This window comes from Drosophila nasuta, chromosome 2L (genome assembly GCF_023558535.2).
Source record: "Drosophila nasuta strain 15112-1781.00 chromosome 2L, ASM2355853v1, whole genome shotgun sequence".
Taxonomy (NCBI): domain Eukaryota; kingdom Metazoa; phylum Arthropoda; class Insecta; order Diptera; family Drosophilidae; genus Drosophila; species Drosophila nasuta.
This window is the reverse complement of record NC_083455.1, coordinates 22592020-22610559: the sequence shown is the minus strand read 5'-3', so window position 1 is coordinate 22610559 and position 18540 is coordinate 22592020. Positions and strand designations below refer to the sequence as shown.

At 32.0% G+C, this 18540-nt stretch overlaps 1 protein-coding gene across 3 annotated transcripts in view; it reads left to right on the top strand.

Annotated features, from left to right (window-relative positions):
- LOC132798994 (dual 3',5'-cyclic-AMP and -GMP phosphodiesterase 11) overlaps positions 1-18540 on the top strand; it is a 91073-nt gene that overhangs the window by 28368 nt on the left and 44165 nt on the right. Inside the window, exons 1-2 of one of the 3 annotated variants that reach the window (XM_060811089.1) lie at positions 5254-5310; positions 17566-17654. In XM_060811089.1, coding sequence (XP_060667072.1) covers positions 17594-17654 — 61 coding nt within the window. In that variant the 5' untranslated portion in view covers positions 5254-5310; positions 17566-17593. Of the gene's footprint in view, positions 1-5253; positions 5311-5506; positions 7032-17565; positions 17655-18540 lie in introns of those variants that run through there. The other 2 variants (XM_060811088.1, XM_060811090.1) reach the window with 2 other exon arrangements.

Sequence of the window (18540 nt, the reverse complement as noted above, 5' to 3'; positions counted from 1 at the left end):
TCGTGTCTCGCCCGGTGTGCATTCGATTAACACCTCGTTTCAGTTGCTTTTTGCTACCGTAGTTGTATTTGTTGTTGTTTTTATTGTTGTTGTTGTTGCCGCTTCTCCCATCCAGCTGATGATTTGCGTCGCATTCTACAGAGAGTTTTGCATTACAAATGTCCCGTTGCCGTTGCTTTTGTTTCCATTATTGTTGTTGTTGTTGTGCGTTGATTATCTTGGCATTAATTTGTGCGACTGTTTTTTGTGTTTTTAGTGTGTGTTTTTTGTTTGTATTTTTTGTCTGTTTCTGTTTCTGTTTCAGTTTCAGTTTGCTGCTCAGCTTGTGTTGTCATTGTGACTTGGGCAATTGTCGGCACTGTTGATATAACACTTAGATACCAGGCGCTATTACAATGCATTTGTTTGGATCGCTAAAAAACGTGACCGTTGTTAGCTGTGATTTGTCTTCCCTTTTCTTTTTTGTTATTTCTATTCTTTTTGCTTTTTGTTCATTTTGCGGTAAATACATAGAAATCCCTTTTTCGTTGCAAATCCAAATGCAAATGCAAATGCAGTGCACTTATTAAATCAGCTTTGTTTACATTGCGTTTTCAAAACAATGGTTAAAAAATAAATTTGTCCAAATTAAAATTGGAATTTCTGCCATTTTGAATGCTATTGAATGTTTGCCAGCTTATATTTCGAGTGTCATTATATTTTGTTTAATGTTTCTACTAATTTTAAAGCTAGAGTCGCGTATTTTGGTATATACAATAATAACTACAGCAATTGTGATTCCTGAAAATTTGGTTTCAATCAGATAAAAATTGTGGAAGTTATTAAAGAAATACTTTTATATAGGCAAAATCGCCTACTTAAAAGGGATCTCAGTTGCATTGGCTGAAAATCTGGTATTTTGTGCCGACTATAGTATATTTTGAATGAGATACTATATCGACATACCAAATATATCATTCGGTATATTTTCAGTACTTTTGTAGTATATTCGCTATATTTTGAAAATAATACCGCAATATTTTGAATTTATTCAAAATCTCACAGTCGAGCACATTCGACTTGCTTTCTAACTTATTTTAATTATTATCAGAAAACATGTATAAATTCAGTTGTTTTCTCCCTTTTCACGTTATCGATATCCCATACGCTATCGATCTATCGTCAATAGTATAACGATATGTTATCGACATTTCCACATATTCAAATCGAAATATTTTACACTATGCATTGAGAAGTCAATAAATAAAACATAAAATTTAAAATGATTAAGGAATTAAAAAAAAATTGTCGCAAGATAAATAAATATTGAAAATTATTGATTTGGTATTGACTTAAAATGAACTTAGGCATATCGATTTTATTTTACTTTACTTTAATATTAATTATTTATTGTTTTATGTTCATATATATTTATTTGTTTTATTCATAATGTATAATAGAAAATTGAATACTTTGTATTTTAATATTATTTATTTATTATTTAATTACAATATTTATTTATTTATTAAATAGATAATGTTTAATATTATATATCTCTGAAGTACATATATTTAAAATTAGACTTCTTGATCCTGACTTTTTTTTTCCATAGATCAAATATGAAAGTATAAATGTGAATAACTATTAAAAGTTGTTAAGGAATTGCATAATCTTTTTAATATTAAGTAAAATTTATAAAAAGAAGTTTCAAATAGACTTCAGACTTTCCAAAGAAATTAAATTTGTTATATTCTAATAAATATTAGCATATTATATATATAATATATCACTTTGTAATGTACTGAACTATTAAATTCTTGCTCGCTAACTATTTTTCGCAATAACTGCAATTATAGTGAACCCTGCGACATCTGCTGCATATAAAAGTGCATTGAGCAAAATCAATTGAATTTGTTAGAGGGGGGGATTCCCCGCCATGCCCCTTTTCACATTTGCTCATGCACATTCTTATTCTCAGTGCATTTAAATGCTAAAGAGCGCCGGCAAACAATTTGCTACCAAAAACCTAATTGAATCAAATATGAGCGCCAATCAAGAGCAAAAGATTTTCCCACACACACACACATACAGTTGCAGCTAAAAATTGGCTCACGTTGCCTTTCAATGTGTGCTTTCATTTTAATGGACCAGAGTCACAATGATGTCGACGTCGACGTCGATGTCGATGTTGATGATGTGAATGGATGGGAACGAAGAACGAGAAGCTGGCTTTGAAATGGGGGAAATGTTAACATGACGGCAGCATCAGCATCAGCATCAGCTGCTGCAATTGCAAAACAATTTGTAATGCAATTTCGTATAACGAGAAATATATTGAAAAGAATCAACTATATAAAAATAGTAACAAGTAAAAATAGAAATTATTTAATACTGAGCAAATATCATTATTAATTGTCGCCTTGTTTATTTGTTTAACTTAGTTTCATGGAAACATTCTCGAAGTTAAAGAACAAAAAAACAAACTTTCCCATACTTAACACAATTGGGCTTTTTTTTGCCATTGTCTAGTTGCCTCAAGAATGAGAAGATCTGTTCTTTTGTTTTGTCTGGCTTCGCTTCGTGTCTGCTGATACTAAATCAGACACAAATACAGTTTGTATGTACTTAAACTCGTCGAATGTCGTCAGTCGTCTATCGTCTGTCGTCTGTCACTATGTCGTATGTAGAACGGTCAATAGTCTCTATGAGTCTATATATTTTTGTTGTCGCTGCTGCTGCTGCCGCACATGTGTTGCCTCAACCATGCCCCACTAGCAACAACCCAGCAACCTAGCAACCTGGCAACCTGGCTGAATTGTCTGCTCACCTCAACAGCGGCTATATTCAAATAGTAGTTCAGTTGGTAAATCCAAATTGAAATGTTAACTCGCTGTTAATAACAGCGGGACAAAATGTTATGAAATTCGATATGTACAGTAACAGCAGTTAAGCAGTAACAGCTGTTAATAAATGTTCGTAATATATAAAAATATTCCACTTGTAGTTAATTTGGTAAATGCTAGCTAAACTATTAACATGCTGTTATCAATTTCGATATGTACAGTAACAGCTGTTAAACAGTAACAGCTGTTAATAACCAATTTAAGTTATTTTAAATGTTTCTCTTTAATATTCTTAATCACTCTAGTTTTTCTCATCCAATTTATCAACTTGAAAAACTCTTAAATATTTTTAAATCTATAAAACCAGATTTATGATATATTTTATTAACTTTTAATAGCCTCATTTTAACTGAAAACTTATTAAAGATATTTTATTCACTTTAAAATGTATTTCAAAATAGGAATTTGTTGGAATAATTCCTTAGAATGTTATAAATGTTCGAAATATATCACAATATTCAAATTGTAGTTTAGTTGATGAATGCTGTTAGCTTAACAATATGTTATTTCATTAACAGCTGTTAATAACAAAATGATGCTATTTTAAATGTTTCTCTAACTAAACTGTAAACATGCTGTTAATAACAGCTTGCCCAAATGTTATTTGATATGTAACAGCTGTTAATAACAAAATTATTTCACTTAAAACATTTCTCATTAATATTTTTAACTTTTGTTGTTTCTCTCACCCAATTTAACAGCTAGACAAATAGTTACAAAATTATATTATAGTAATAGCTGTTGGATATATGTATGTTTTTCACTAAAATTACCATTATTCCTAAATAATTATGTCACAAATGATTTAAGCTTTTCAATTTGTAAAGCATTTTTAAATTTAATTTGAAAATTCGAAAAGTTTGAAATATAGTTTAAAATAAAAATTTTGTTGAAACAATGTACAACAACTAAAGACTTTATTAATTTGTTAAATCTAATATTTTGACAATAGAATTTTATTAAGTATGCCTCTCTTAAACTTTTGTTATTTCGTTAAAAACATATTTACCACCTTCCCCCATCCTCAACTGTTTTTATAATGAACTAAACCGTTTCATTATAAACTCATCAGTATAATGTAAACAAATTTCATTGAAAACTTTAAATTATTGACTGTGATAAACAACAGCTCTGCAGGGCGTCAAAGTTTCGTTATGGTTTTCGGCTCTTAACTAGATATATTTTGTGTGTTATTTGTTTATTTATTTTTTGGCAATTTAAAGAGTACAAATAAAACGAAAGTTTCGGTTGTTATTATGTGTCAGCCTTAGAGTGTTGGACTTGGGCCATTGTTGGCAGCCAATTGGCAATTGAGTGTGACTAATACTCGATAGTCGATGCTGTGAAGCTGTTAATTGTTTGAATCAATCGGGTTGCCGATGCCGATGTCGATGTCGAGGTGACCACAAGCAGATACTACAGTCAAGAACTATATAGTACACATAGCATATATATGTATGTATCTGCTTGAATGGATGCCATGAATGCCCTCACAAAATATTGCCCCATTGCCAAACAGACAACGTGCAACACGAGCCGCGATTGTTTATTTTCCGATTTTCCGATTTTTCCGATGGTTCATGGCATTTTACAACCGCAAAGTTTTACTTTTGTCGGTCGGAACAGATCTTTCGACATTTGCCCACTGCAATTTTCATTTGCAATCTTTTCGTTTTATGGCCCAAAAACTGTTTTGCAAGCAAAGCAAATGAAAAATTACAACCAAAAAAAAGAAAAATACAAAACAAAAAGAAAAACCGCAACGATAACTGAATACACTCACACATTCCACAAAATGTGTTGCAATGATCAAAAGATTTATTCCAGGAAATACTGAAAACTGAAATATTTTGATCAATTCGTGTAATTTTAATTACCGTTTGTCTAAGAAATTCTAGTATATTTCATTGTAATTCTTAATATTTCTTTTCACATGTGTGTAATTTCTGGAAATACTCAGTTTTATTTTTGGTTTTATTGTTTGCATGACTAAAATCGCAACTTTTATTACATTTCTTTGAATGTGAATTTTTACGGAAATAATTCGAAAAATACTGCGCAAAATATGTTATTCCCATTATTAAAATTTAAGTACTCATTTAGAATTGTTAGTACATTTTTTAGTTACTATTTATATGTTTATTTTTGGTATTTCGAATTCCTACTGAATATTTTAGTATAACAAAAAATATTTAAGGACTTTATGGCCACGTGTCAATTAAATATTTAATAGCGAAGAAATTAATGTTGTGTGAAATATATTTTGTTTGGTTGAGAATGAGAAAAACTTAAGCGAAATTTCTAGCCCACGATAAATTGGAATAAAACTGCAGACGCAGCATTCGTTTGTTTTCATTCCGCAGTTGTTGCTCTTCCAGTTGGATTCCAGTTGTGGAAGCGAACTTGCCAGCAGATAAGCTGTAATATTGTACGTATGTAATTGATGCTAGCAGCTGCTGTAAGTAGAGAGAGGGAGGGAGGCAAGGGCACGTAAGAGTCTCTAGGCGAGAATTAGTCTTAGTTAGCACCTAGATTGCGACTGGGCCAAGTGTGAAGGCAAACAGGCCCAACTACAACAACAACTACAACTACAGCTGCAAGATGCAGCATGTTTACAAGCGATTGAAAATTGGCCAATGTTGGAATTGCGCTTCCCTAAATGTGGACTTTGAACTCGTTGGGTGCCAAAAAGACGGCACACAAATCCACCAACAAGCGAAGTGAGGTGAAGAAAGAACATACACAAACAACAACAACACAACAACAGCATTACAAGATTTGAGCAAAGCTGGAAGCACACACACACACATATACACAAAGAAGTGCTCTCTCAAACTTTGGCTCTCTCACTCTCTCTCTTGCACTTGCTTGGCCTGTCTGACTTGGACTCTCACTCTGGGTACTGAGCAGCGACGCCGCTGTCGCTGTCGACGTCAACGGCGACAGTGGGAGAAACGCCAGCCAGCCGATGATCGTTTGGAGCTATTATACATAGCGTACATTTGGCTGATCAGTTTACGCTCAGAGCTCGTCGCGTATAGTTCGTTTAGTCCGCTGTGCGCTGCACTTCGCTCGCTCGTCTTTGCCGAAAGTACAACGAAAGCAAACGTCGCCAACGCGCTGGAACACGATAATGATGCTGATAATGACGTCGACGACGATGATCTGATCCGGCGGCTGATCGTGTCTCGTGTTAACTGCGGCAAAGTCAGCAAAAGCAAAAGCAAAAAGCAACAAAACACAACGAAACAAAACGTAGAAAAAAAAGAAAAATAAACCAACAACCACAAAAAGAAATTCAAATTGTGAAACAAACTTTTTGTGCTGGGGGTAAAACCGAGCAAAAGGTAATCCCAAAGAAACAAAAAGTAAAAGAGCAAAGTGCAAAGAAGAAGAAGAAGCAGCAGCAGCAGCAACAACGCGGCTACAGAATTTACCAATTGCAAAGCTTTAGCTGTTTATTGCTTGCGTGTGTGCGTGTGTGTAATACATCTGTGTCTGTGTGTTTAGTGGTTCGTGTTTTAACTTAAATATTTCCGCTATAAATGTTGTACAAGTTTAAGCGGTCGAAAAGAAGAAGCTTCAGCTTGTGATGAATGCTTTCAAAATTTCCACTAATATAAATTGTGCCTAAAAAAGCAGAGCCAAAATAAAAATACAAGAGAGAGAAAGAGAGAAGCAGCAAACTCTTGGCGTGATTAATATTAATAATTTTCTAAGAGCAACAATACGCAAAGTAAAAAGAAATTATTGTTGCCATCTCTCGGTTGTTTCAAGCACGCTATAATTTATTATACAGCGACAGTTTTTTTATACCCCAAAAAAAAGTATACGAAATTTACAACAAAAAAGTAATAAGAAGGCAACGCACAAAACAAAACGAAACGAAAGTCGCGACGGAAAAAAAAAAATTATATATACATATATATAAAGAAGGAGAAACACTCGCATTAATCCGAGTCACTTGGGTACTCGTTATTCGTATTCGTATATATAATATATATCTGAGTGCTTAAATGTGATTCCGATAAGAAAAGAAAATCATAATTGAAATTAAAGCCCTAATATTATAATTAATTCGTTTTCATGTGTTATCGATTCATTTTTTGATTGTCAAGAATTCTTCAACATTTTTATAATATACAATTCGTAAGTAAATTTTGTTTGATTTCTATTTGAAATTTTTTTGTTGTTGTTTTATCAAGATCTTTTGGTATTTCCTGGGAATTATCAACTGAATCATTTTGTCTGTTACTATGCCAACATTATTCATACATTATGCATATAAAAAAATTGGTAAAGAAGTTGGTTGAGTTTTTGGCATATATAATAAATTTCTACATATTGTTTTTAATAATTAGTTCTATTAATTATTGTTAATTTCGTCGTCATCTTTTGTATGCTAATCGGATTATATGATATTTCAATATATCTTTTATTTTGTTTCTGCTGAAATTTATAATATATGCTCATGTTAATCTGTCATTTTGTTTAAATTTATGTTTCGACGATTCTTTTAAAGTCGAATATAATACATAAAGATCTTCTTTTATTTTATGCTTTCTTAATTAATATTGTCATAATTCTTTTTTCACATCTGTTTTGTGGTTCTTCTTAGCTTTGAGTTTATATATATATGTTTTTTTATACGTTTGATTCAGGTCTTTCAAGTGAAATTCTGTCTTTCTTTCCTTTTGGATTTTGTTTACATTTGAGCGCTTTGCTCTGCTCCAATTTCATTGTGAAGCATTTTGTGTATTTCGAGTGGTCGAGACTGCTTGAGACTGTCAAAAGTTTATTTCATTCTTCTTTTTTTGTTACCTCGTTTTTGTGATTATCGAAATTTTGTGATTTTTCTTTTTTTTTGCAAGCAAGCAAGCATGCAAAGCTCGTTAGCCGTCGTATAACATATATAACGGGGCATGCAGGTAGAAATTGAGACTGAGGCAGAAACTCAGACTGAGACTGAGACTGAGGTTGAGGCAAAGCGAGTGAACAGTTGAATATGGGCTACATGTTATATGGTCATGAGATAAGACACTTCAGGCAGCACTTGGAAGTTTATGGCTAGCCCCCATACATTACCCCCTCCCTTTAGCGCTCATCACCGCCCCCAACACAGCACTCGCTACGTGTCTCAGTTAAATTGTAAAATCAACTTTTATGGCCCGCTTTTTTTTCTTGCTGTAAATTTGTTTGAGTTTTTTTCTTACATTTTTTTTGAATGACATGTGGTTGGCGCATCAGCTAAGATTACAGTTAGTTAATTAACGGCATTGCCTTGGCAACAACAACAGCAACAACAACAACTGCAATAAACTTGTAAATGAATATGCACAAAATGTAGCTGCCATAAAACTTGCACCCAAATGTTGAACTGGAGACAGCAAATAAATCGTGCAATGACTTCCCTATAAACCATGCCCATTTAATCCAACTATTTGTATACTATATACACATATATATAAAGTAGAACTCGACGCACTTCCTGCTCGATATCAATCAAGTAAAGGTTTTCAGTTGACATTTGCTTTTCAGCACTCGATCAATTTCAGGTGCAAGCTGTAAACGTGACTCGCCTTCTGATTGTTTAAATTCGTTTTGTTTTTTCTTCGTTATCATCATTATCATCATCATCATTAGCTGCGGCAGCAGCAATCTTATTATTATTATTATTATTATCATTAAATTCAGTGGTGTTTTCGCTCATAGAATATTCTTTTTATTGTTATTGCTATGATTGTCGCAGTGTGAAAGAGTTTCATCTAATTAGCTCCGACTTAGGAGGTGTTTTTTTTTTATGGGCGGAGTGTGAAAAGACAACATCTTAACTACCAAGCTGTCTGACGGTTGATGTTGACGGTGTTGTTTTTTGTTTTTGGTTTCTGTTTTTTTGCCAGGTGGCATTTAGATAATTTCATTTTGGCAACAAAACAAGAGATAAGCAAGCGCTCTTTCTCTTTGTTTTTCACATTTTTTTTTGATTGAGTTGTGGTAACAAAAAAAAGATAGCAACATTTTTGCCACTTTGTACATGCAATTTTAAAGAGTGAGCTTAAAGAATTTTAAACAAAGGAATTAGGGGATTTTCAAGAAAATTTAGTAAAAGAAATACAATCAGTTTAAAGAATATTACATAATGGATTTATAGTAATATGAATTATTTAATATGAATGCAATATAATTTGCAGAGTAATAAAAAATAAATATTACTGTTTAGTCTTGAATTTAATTGCAAGTTGCAAATAATAATAAATTAATTAATTTATATTATTAAAGGCTTTAAATCAAAGTTACAAAAAAGTTCTTTATGATGGTAATAAATGATGTAATTTATTGAAATTTATATTAGTTATAGAACCACAACTTAAAGTAGTTCTTAATCATCTTTACAAACATATTATAGAAGAAATAGAAGAATTATTGTGTGGTAGCGTAAATTGTTTATTTGATGGTTTATTCATCATTACAAACTATTGTTCATAACTACAGCATTTGAATAATCGCTGGATTTATTTATTTATGATTAATAAAAGAAGTCAAAATGTAAAGAACTGGTTTTTAACTTACACCGATAAATACTAAATTGACGTCTTTTCAAAATAAAGAGATAGAGAACTGATTTCATTTTCTACAAATCTTTTGTGCATATAGAATGCTAATTCGTCAAATAATTTATAACTTGAAAGCAATCGCTTTTTAAAAGAACAATAAATAATCGTTCGTTGAACTTTTTTTTTAGAAGTTTATGATCAGCTTTAGAAAGAATCTTACATTGTGAACTAGTTCGTCATTTAAAACAGTCTCTACTGTGAACTAGTTCGTCTTTCAAAATGTAATTTAAATTTTGAACTAGTCCATAATAAAAAAGAAGCACCTTTGAACAGGTTTCAAATTCCAACTAGTTCGTCTTTAAAAATGCAATTCATATTTTGAACTAGTTCGTAATATAAAACGAAACTTTAAAACCAAGTTTACATTGTGAACAGGTTTCTAATTTACCAATCTTCTTTGTGAACTAATTCGTCAATAAAAACACAGTTTGAATTCTGAGCTGGTTCATTATTTAAAACAGAGTCTTTATTGTGAGCTAGTTCATCATATAAAACCGAGTCTCTATTGTGATCTAGTTCGCCTTTAAATTATAATTATGAACTAGTTTGTCTTCAAAAATGCTATTTTCATTTTGAATTTGTCTTTATTGTGAACTAGTTCGTGCTTAAAAACTGTTTCTATTCTGAACTAGTTCGTCATTAATATGAACATTTGCATTGTAAGCTAGTTCATTATTAAATTAAAAGAGTTTACATTGAGAACTAGTCCGTACTTTAAAACCAAGTTTGTCACTCAAAATCTTGTAATATTCATTTAGCCCAAATATTAATTCACTTAACTAGTTCATGGCCTGGAACAATTAGCACAGAATTAGTGGTGATTAGAACAATGACTGGACAGTTTAAACTGATAATTTCAAGATTTGATTAGAGGCGAGGGGAAACTTGAGAGTTACGAATCAATCAGTTCCGCTTACAGCACAAATGATTCAACTGAAGACAGGTGTTGCAAAAGTATTTCTTATCAGAAGTTTTCACTTCCTGCTCTGAATTGATGACAAATCGAATCGAAGGAGAGCGAGAAGCGGGAAGAGGGGAAAGACATCTTTTTCGGTCCAGTTTTTAGCGGAAATTACCAGAAATGAGTTAAATACACGAGACACGGACTCAGACGTCATTTAACATATGGCTTAGACGTCATCGAAGCATGTGAGAAGAGAGTACATTAACATTTGCATGGCACTGTTAATCAAGTGTGTTTCCGATTGAATTGGACCAGCGAGCGATGTCGTCGCTAAGTGAGTCCAACGCATGGTCATGAATCATCATCATCATGATTATTATCATGGCAACAGCTGCTGCAACTTCACAGCTCCAGTTGACACAACCTGTCTTGGGTTACAGTCTGGGGAAACCACTCAAAGATTGATGCGAATTTATTTCGGAAAGGTGGCCAACAAAAAATTGGCACACTCAATCAACACGCTGATGTTAATTCGCAATACGCGTGGCTTTTAAAATACTTGCGATCCACAACGCTTTGCTTCCATTATCACCACTCTCCACCCCTCCCCCACACTTCCGCTTACACACAATCCACCCCCTATCGAGGCAGAGGAGAGTAAACACACACACACACGTTTATCAGTGCCAGCAAATCTGCGCAAATAACAAATATGTACCAAGCTTATATACAGAGTAGAGGGTAGAGAGTAGAGTATACCATAATAATACTATGCTATATAATGTACAAACATATATAGTATATACTCTCTGGCCAGTCATATATCTTATCTATCGTGACATGCATGTCACTATTTAAACACAAGACGACCAAACAAAAAAAAAACTGACTCTCCGAGTTTGTCTCACATTCGCATTCAATGTCGAACCCCCACCCAAAAAAAAAGTAAATGAAACATTTCACTTGGCATGCAGCGTACAACGCGTTTGTCTCTTCACTCGAAGGAGACTTTAACTCAACGCCCCATAAAATTATACATACTTATACTCACACAAAGCTACACACTTCACTTTTAGTTTAATGTGCCAAAAAAACAATTCAACCGAATATGAACAGATTGAAAAAGTTTGAAGCTTGATGGAGAAATGCTCTGTAAAGTGTGAGAAAAAACAGAAAAATAAAATATTAAATAAAATTGATCAAATCTATGTGTTGGAAATAACACCTCTTTGATCCAATCTTAAACACTTAACTTTCTAATTGGCATACTATAAATTTTAGGATCGATTTTTCAATGTCTCCATAAAGTGATTTATGGATATTGTCGAAATAAATTTATTTGCTCAATAAAGTTCTCTATAACGACATTCAATTTTTCAATGCAATCAATTAAGTTAACGGTAAGCGTAGTTACTATGTCTGCAATAAGACTTTTAAATTGTAAATTTAATAATTCAACGTTTTAAAAAATCTTTTATTAAAAAAATTTATTATAAAGATATCTATTAGGTCAACAATTATCTTTATAATATTTATTCAGATATAATTATATTGGCTCAACAATAATATATTATATTATCTTTACTATGTTGAATTATACTTACAAGTATTTAATTTAAAAGTTATTTACTATTATAAACGTACATATTTTTAATTTTTTTTTAATGTGAACATATTATTTTATAATTTGCATATTTTTATTTGCCTAATTATTTGATTGTTGGGTTTTTAATTGGATTGAAATGAAGCCACTTCTATTAGCTCTAAAAACAATTTATAAATTTGAAACCAAGATATAATTAAGTTTTTAGTGGCAGCGAAAATATCACTTTATAAACAATTAAATAGCATGTAATAAAAAGGAAAGTATGTTTCATAAAGTTTTAATAATTAGATTAGATGCTCTATTAAACACGTTTAAAATAAATTTATTCAATTTTAAACTACGTCAGTATTCTGATATAAATTTAAAACAAACATATAATTATGGCTAAAAAAAATTGGTTTACTTTATTTTTAAACACATTTTAAGTAAATATATTCTATTATTCAATATCTCAAGCTTCTTTTGGTCTCTATTAACTGGGAAATAATTAAGTAGTCTGACGCTTAATGAATTCACTTTAGTATTCACTTTAGTATTCACTTCTTGCTCTTTAATCTCCATTCATTTATTTCCCCCTCCCCATAGTGACAAACTTGACAGTCGATTCCCAACGACTTTCGGTATTCTATAGAGTATGCATATATAATATATAAGCATAAGATATTAAAATGCCGGTCATGGGATTCGCATATTTTGGCTGATTGATTTGTTGCCAGTCAGACTGTCGCTTCGTTGTCGTAGTCGTTGTTGTTGTTGTTGTCGTTGCGATGTTGCCGCCTTCTTTCGCTTTGCTTCCCGCTTCGTCTTCATCTTCCTCGACATCTTTAACACCCACGACTTTAAGTCTCACCTAGATTTTTTTTTTGGTTTTGTTGTGGTGTGTTTTTGATTGTTTGGCGTGGCATATTTGTTTGCCTGATTTTAGAGTGCTGTCGATTTGTCTGTGTGTGTGTATGTGTGGTGTGTGTGTGTGTGTGCGAATACACCTCAATGTTTACCCATTGTCAGCTGCTGTTCAAAATTGCTCCGGATTGCAGCAAATAATATTTTTGTGGTCTTCACAATGTGTACTGCGTGTTTGGCTATTTTTCTTTGGTTCGTATTATTGTTATTGTTACGATCATTATGATGATTATTATTATGCCGATGATTACGCATTTTTATAGAGGTTTTTTCGGCATTTTAGCATGACCAAAAAAAACATGGTCAAAGCGACCTGATACGCATTGACTGAGCTATAAATTATTAATTTGTTGTACTTCACTCCTCACTCCCTCCCTCCATCGCTGTTATTGTTGTGAAATTGAAACGTCTATAATGAGATATGGGTATTTCGAATTTGTTATGACATTTCATCAGGTTACGACATTTTTAATTGGCTACCCCCCCTCTGAAAAATGTTGGCAAACTTATGAATTGAAGGGGAGACGATATACACATATTTTATAATTAATATTGGCAAATAAAATATAGTGTGAAATGGATTGTTGTATATTAAAGTAGGAAAATGAAATTGAACTACGTTTCGCTTCAGTTAAGTTAAACAAAAAACTGCAAAGTTAGTTAACCATTTTTTCACAGTTGCAAAAGTGTTGTTATTCACTTAGCTGTTTGCAATTATCTATTATATAGTATATATATGCGATTTGCTGTGGTTTTCTCTTCCCACTTTTTATCCCCTTCTCCAATTTGCTTTCTTACCTAATACGATTTCGTTTATTTGTTTGTTTGTTGTTATTGTTGTTGTTCTCATCTGGCTATTGCAATTTGTTTGGTGCAAATAATGTGCGCAGTTGCAATGATAATAATGATCAGAGGTCCCACCAACAGAACACGCCGTACAACGGAGCGTATACTTAACCAGACCTCTGGCTAACCGCATGCCTATGATAATCTCGCCGACAAATTTGATCGACACATCGACAATTGGGCGCCATAATAAATGAATACTCTGAGCTAATCAAAATGAAAGAATCAAACAACGACGAGGCAAGAGGAAGGGGCAGGGGCAGCAAGGAGGAGGCAATAACAATATTAATTGCTGTCCAAATGCGACGCATGTCGCCGCTGCTATTTGCTTTTCTATTAACTCTTATTATTGTTTTTATTGCTTGTGTTGTTGTTTGCTTTTTGCATTGTTCCTTATCAAGAAATTGCAATCAAAACGTGCAGCCAAAAGGGCAATTTACAGTTGCAACGTTTTTTAGTTTTATTTCTTTTTGTTTTGTCATTGTTTTTATTTTACTTTACTTTGTGTTGTTTTTATTTGCTTCAAATTATTTTCGTTTAATTAAGTTTAATTGAATTTGGCTGAGCGCCTTTTGCTGTAAATGTTGCCTAATTGAAATACTCTGCAAATAGTTTGCTAAGCAAGTTCATTATGAACGTATACGTAATGTATGAAGATTGAGTTTCTTTGTAGTGTTTTATAAATGCGTCAGCTCAAGATTCTGAAAATTTCAAAGCAATCGATAGAGATTTGTAAGAGTTGTGTAGCTTTGAATATGGACTGTATATTCAGCATTTCTTTAAGAGCAGTCTTTACTCATTTATCTATATACAAGTAGTAATTATTTTTTTTTAGTAACTTTTTAACTAAGTTACTTTGCTGCTTACTTTAAATAGTTTGCTAAGCAAGTTTATTATGAACGTATACGTAATGTTTGAAGATTGAGTTTATTAGTTAGTTATTATTCTCTTATAATAAAGTTTCATTGAATTTAACTGAGTTACTTTTGATGCTTACTTTAAATAGTTTGCTAAGCAAGTTCATAAAGAACGTATACGTAATGTTAGAAACTTATGCTTAGATATAGAGTTTTATAAATATATTAGCTTAATATTCTGAAAATTTCATAGCAATCGATGGAGATTTGTACGAGTTGTGGAGCTTTGAATATGGACTGCATATTTAGCATTGCTTTGAGAGCAGTCTATACTCATTTAACTATTTACAAGTATTAATTATTTTCTTCTAATAAAGTTTCATTGAATTTAACTGAGTTACTTTTGATGCTTACTTTAAATAGTTTGCTAAGCAAGTTCATAAAGAACGTATACGTAATGTTAGAAACTTAGGTATAGAGTTTTATAAATATATTAGCTTAATATTCTGAAAATTTCATAGCAATCGATGGAGATTTGTAAGAGTTGTGTAGATAGGAAGAGAGATTGTTTATTTTTCACTGCTATTTACAGTTTACAGTAAATTAAATCTATTTTATTGGAGGTGCAGAGTAACTACTCGTCATATTCGGCCTCGACTCCTACGTTTTAGCTTTTTTTTCAACAATTTTACAAAGCGCCGCCGCCGGCAGCAAAGAGCAAAGCAGAACAGAACAGAATAGAATCAAAGCACAATCAAAACGCGCCAATGTCGCTATAAAGTGGGCAACCTAAAACTGAAATACAGCCGCAGTTCATTGACATCTGTCGCGCAAAGTTGAGTACCCAGAGAGAGAGAGAGAGAGAGAGAGACAGAGAGAGAGAGAGAGAGACGGAGAGAAGCGGAAGCAGGGGGCAACGTTTGGCTTGTGGCACGGGAGTGAAGCATCGATTGAAATGCGCGCAACAATTGTCAGATAAAAAGTCAAGGTCGTTGGCGCTGGCAAGCTGATAACGTGGCACAGAAGAGGAAGCAGCGTTGATAACAGCAGCTGAAAGTCGCAATTACAGTTACGAGTACACTCACAAAACACTCATACGCACTCAAAATTCAGTACTCAGAACACACTCGCAATTTATTCACCCAGAAGCGAGTCGCACTTTGGTTTTCATCATAAAAGTACTCAATGGCAAATTTATTGGATATTCGCATTCACCCAGACGAATACGAGTACATTCATTCATTCATTCATTCATTCATTCATTCATTAGAAGGCGTCTCAAACGATATATTATTAACAAGAATTTATTGCGCTTCTTTCGTGACGCATTCGACGACGAAAGTTCCCATCTATTGAAGATATTTCGACTTAAGTATTTTATTTATTTATTTAGTTGTCGAGCATATGATTCATTAAAGATTAAAGAACACAATTCCGGGTTTTCTCGGACTGATAAATTAAATAGATATCGAAGTGAATCACTATTGGAATAGAAGTTTACCAAATCAATCCAAAGTATTTTTCCATAACTTTCTATATACTTTGGCAGCATTTTCTCAAGATTATTTGTATTATCTACGCACGCACAAAGATTACGAAAAATTGTTGTCTTTTACACGATTAAGGATGGTATTTTGTGGGTTTTTCTTGAGTTTATAAAATGATTAGATATGTGGGTGAATCACAATGTTAATGCAAACTAATAACCAGCTAAAATGAAAATGAAGATCTAAATTAAGAGAGAGAGTTATTCAATTTATAGCAAATTAAATTATTTTCTAGGTCAGAATTTAAATATTCTTTTTCCTTTATAATTATTTCGAAGTATTTTGTTTTGCTACCGTTTTTTCGAAATTATTTGAGAAATACTGCAATTTAGTCCATGCTGTTTTGGCTGATAATCTGGTATATATTGACCTTTGTGGTATATTTCGAATATAGTACTTCCTTGAAATACCAAATATGACCTTCGGTATATTAATTTATTTTTGTGGTATATTTTAAGAATAATACCGCTCTTTTTTAAAATATACCACAAAAATAAATTAATATACCGATGGTCATATTTAAACCAAATATGTCCTTTGGTATATTTTAGTATTTTTTGCTTTAGTATTCGGTATATTTTAAGAATAATACCGCTCTTTCTTCAAATATACCGAATAATAAAACAAAAAATACTAAAATATACCGAAAGACACATTTGGTATATCGATTAAGTACTGCATTCGCAATATACCATAGAGAACAAAATATACCAGATTGCCAACCAAAGCAGCTAAGATTCAATTGCAGTAAACGTAATTAGCCATATAAAAGTAGTTCTTAAACATCTTCTATAATAGAAATGAAGACACATTTTTCCAGTGATTTCTATTGCTAATCTTTACCATTCTAATAAAATAAAGTTCTTTTCGCAAGTTCTTCGAAACACTTGAAAGTTTCAGTACTATAATTAGTCTTAAACTCAAATTCGCTTAATCGTATTTAAGGCAAAACAAACTCCTCCTCGATATTTGTTGCCTTCTTTGTGGAGAAGTCGTTGCCATGTATTGTTGTAGATGAACTCCGCATGGCCTAATGATGTTTTGCCTGTATTTATTTTGCTGTCGAGTCCATTAATCAGCGCTGTCATTCATGATTTTGTTTTTGGGTTTTGGTTTTTTTTTTGTTTCTGCGCTCTTTTCTGATAGATGGCGGATGTGTTTTTTTTTTTTGTTAAATTTGTTTTTTTAATTTCATTTTTGCCATTTTGCGGATATGCTCAGCTCACAAAACATTGGCTCAATATCATCGCCAAAGATTTCTTGCATAAGACTTTTGCTTCTCTGGAAACTCAATCAATCAGCGAAATTAAATTTATTAAACAACTTTTTTTCACCGAATTATGAGATCACTGAAAGCAAAATATCTAATCATTTTTTTGTTGTTGTTTTTTTCTCTTCAATTACAGAAATCTGGAATTAAGAAAACATATTAAAATGGCCTCCTCGCCCAATCAAGCCGCACCTCCGGTTTTGTGGCGTGCTCGCCGTAAAATTGGTAAGTTTTTGAATGAATTAAATATTGAAATACTTTTAAATTTACTTAATACTTTTAATACATAAAATATTGCCAGCAAATGGGTTAAATAAAGAATTGAAATCAATATACAAATTGTATATTTTTAATGTTCTTCTTAGGGATCTCAAATTTTTATGAGAATTATTTTATTAGAATACTTAAAAAGTTAGTTAATAATTAAAAATTGCCAGCAAATGGGTAGAATAAATAATGTAAATCAATATACAAATTTTATTTCCATGGATCCTCAAATTTTAATGACGATTATATTATTAGAATACTTTCAAATTTAGTTAATACTTTTAATACATAAAAAATTGTCAGCAAATGGGAAATCAATATACACATTGTATATTTTTAATGTTCTTTTTATGGATCGTCAAATTTTAATGACGATTATATTATAAATTTTGAAATTATGTTTATAAATTGGGTAACTGGTAGAAATTTAAATTAGGCAAGCAATTAATGCATCTGCTTTGCATTTTGCATTTATTTTATGTTAAACGATTTTTAATGAATGCTAAAATTCAATGAAAAAGTTCATTGACTGTTTTACAACATTTAATGGATTATATATTTCTTAATTTTAAAAAGATTTATTGCAAATCAGACTGGGCAAAGACAAATCAAAGTTATTCTTGTTTTTTTTTTTAATAATTCTTAGAGAATCTTGAAGCTGGTCGAAATTTGTATTAGGCCATAAATGTGCATAATCTTTGCATTTATTTTGTTTTAAACGATTTTGCATGAACTCAAAAAATTAATTGACCCGATCAAGAAAGAGTTAATTGACTGTTTATAAACATTTAATGGATAATAAATTTGTTAATTTTAAAGAGACATTTTGCTGGCCTAATAAAAA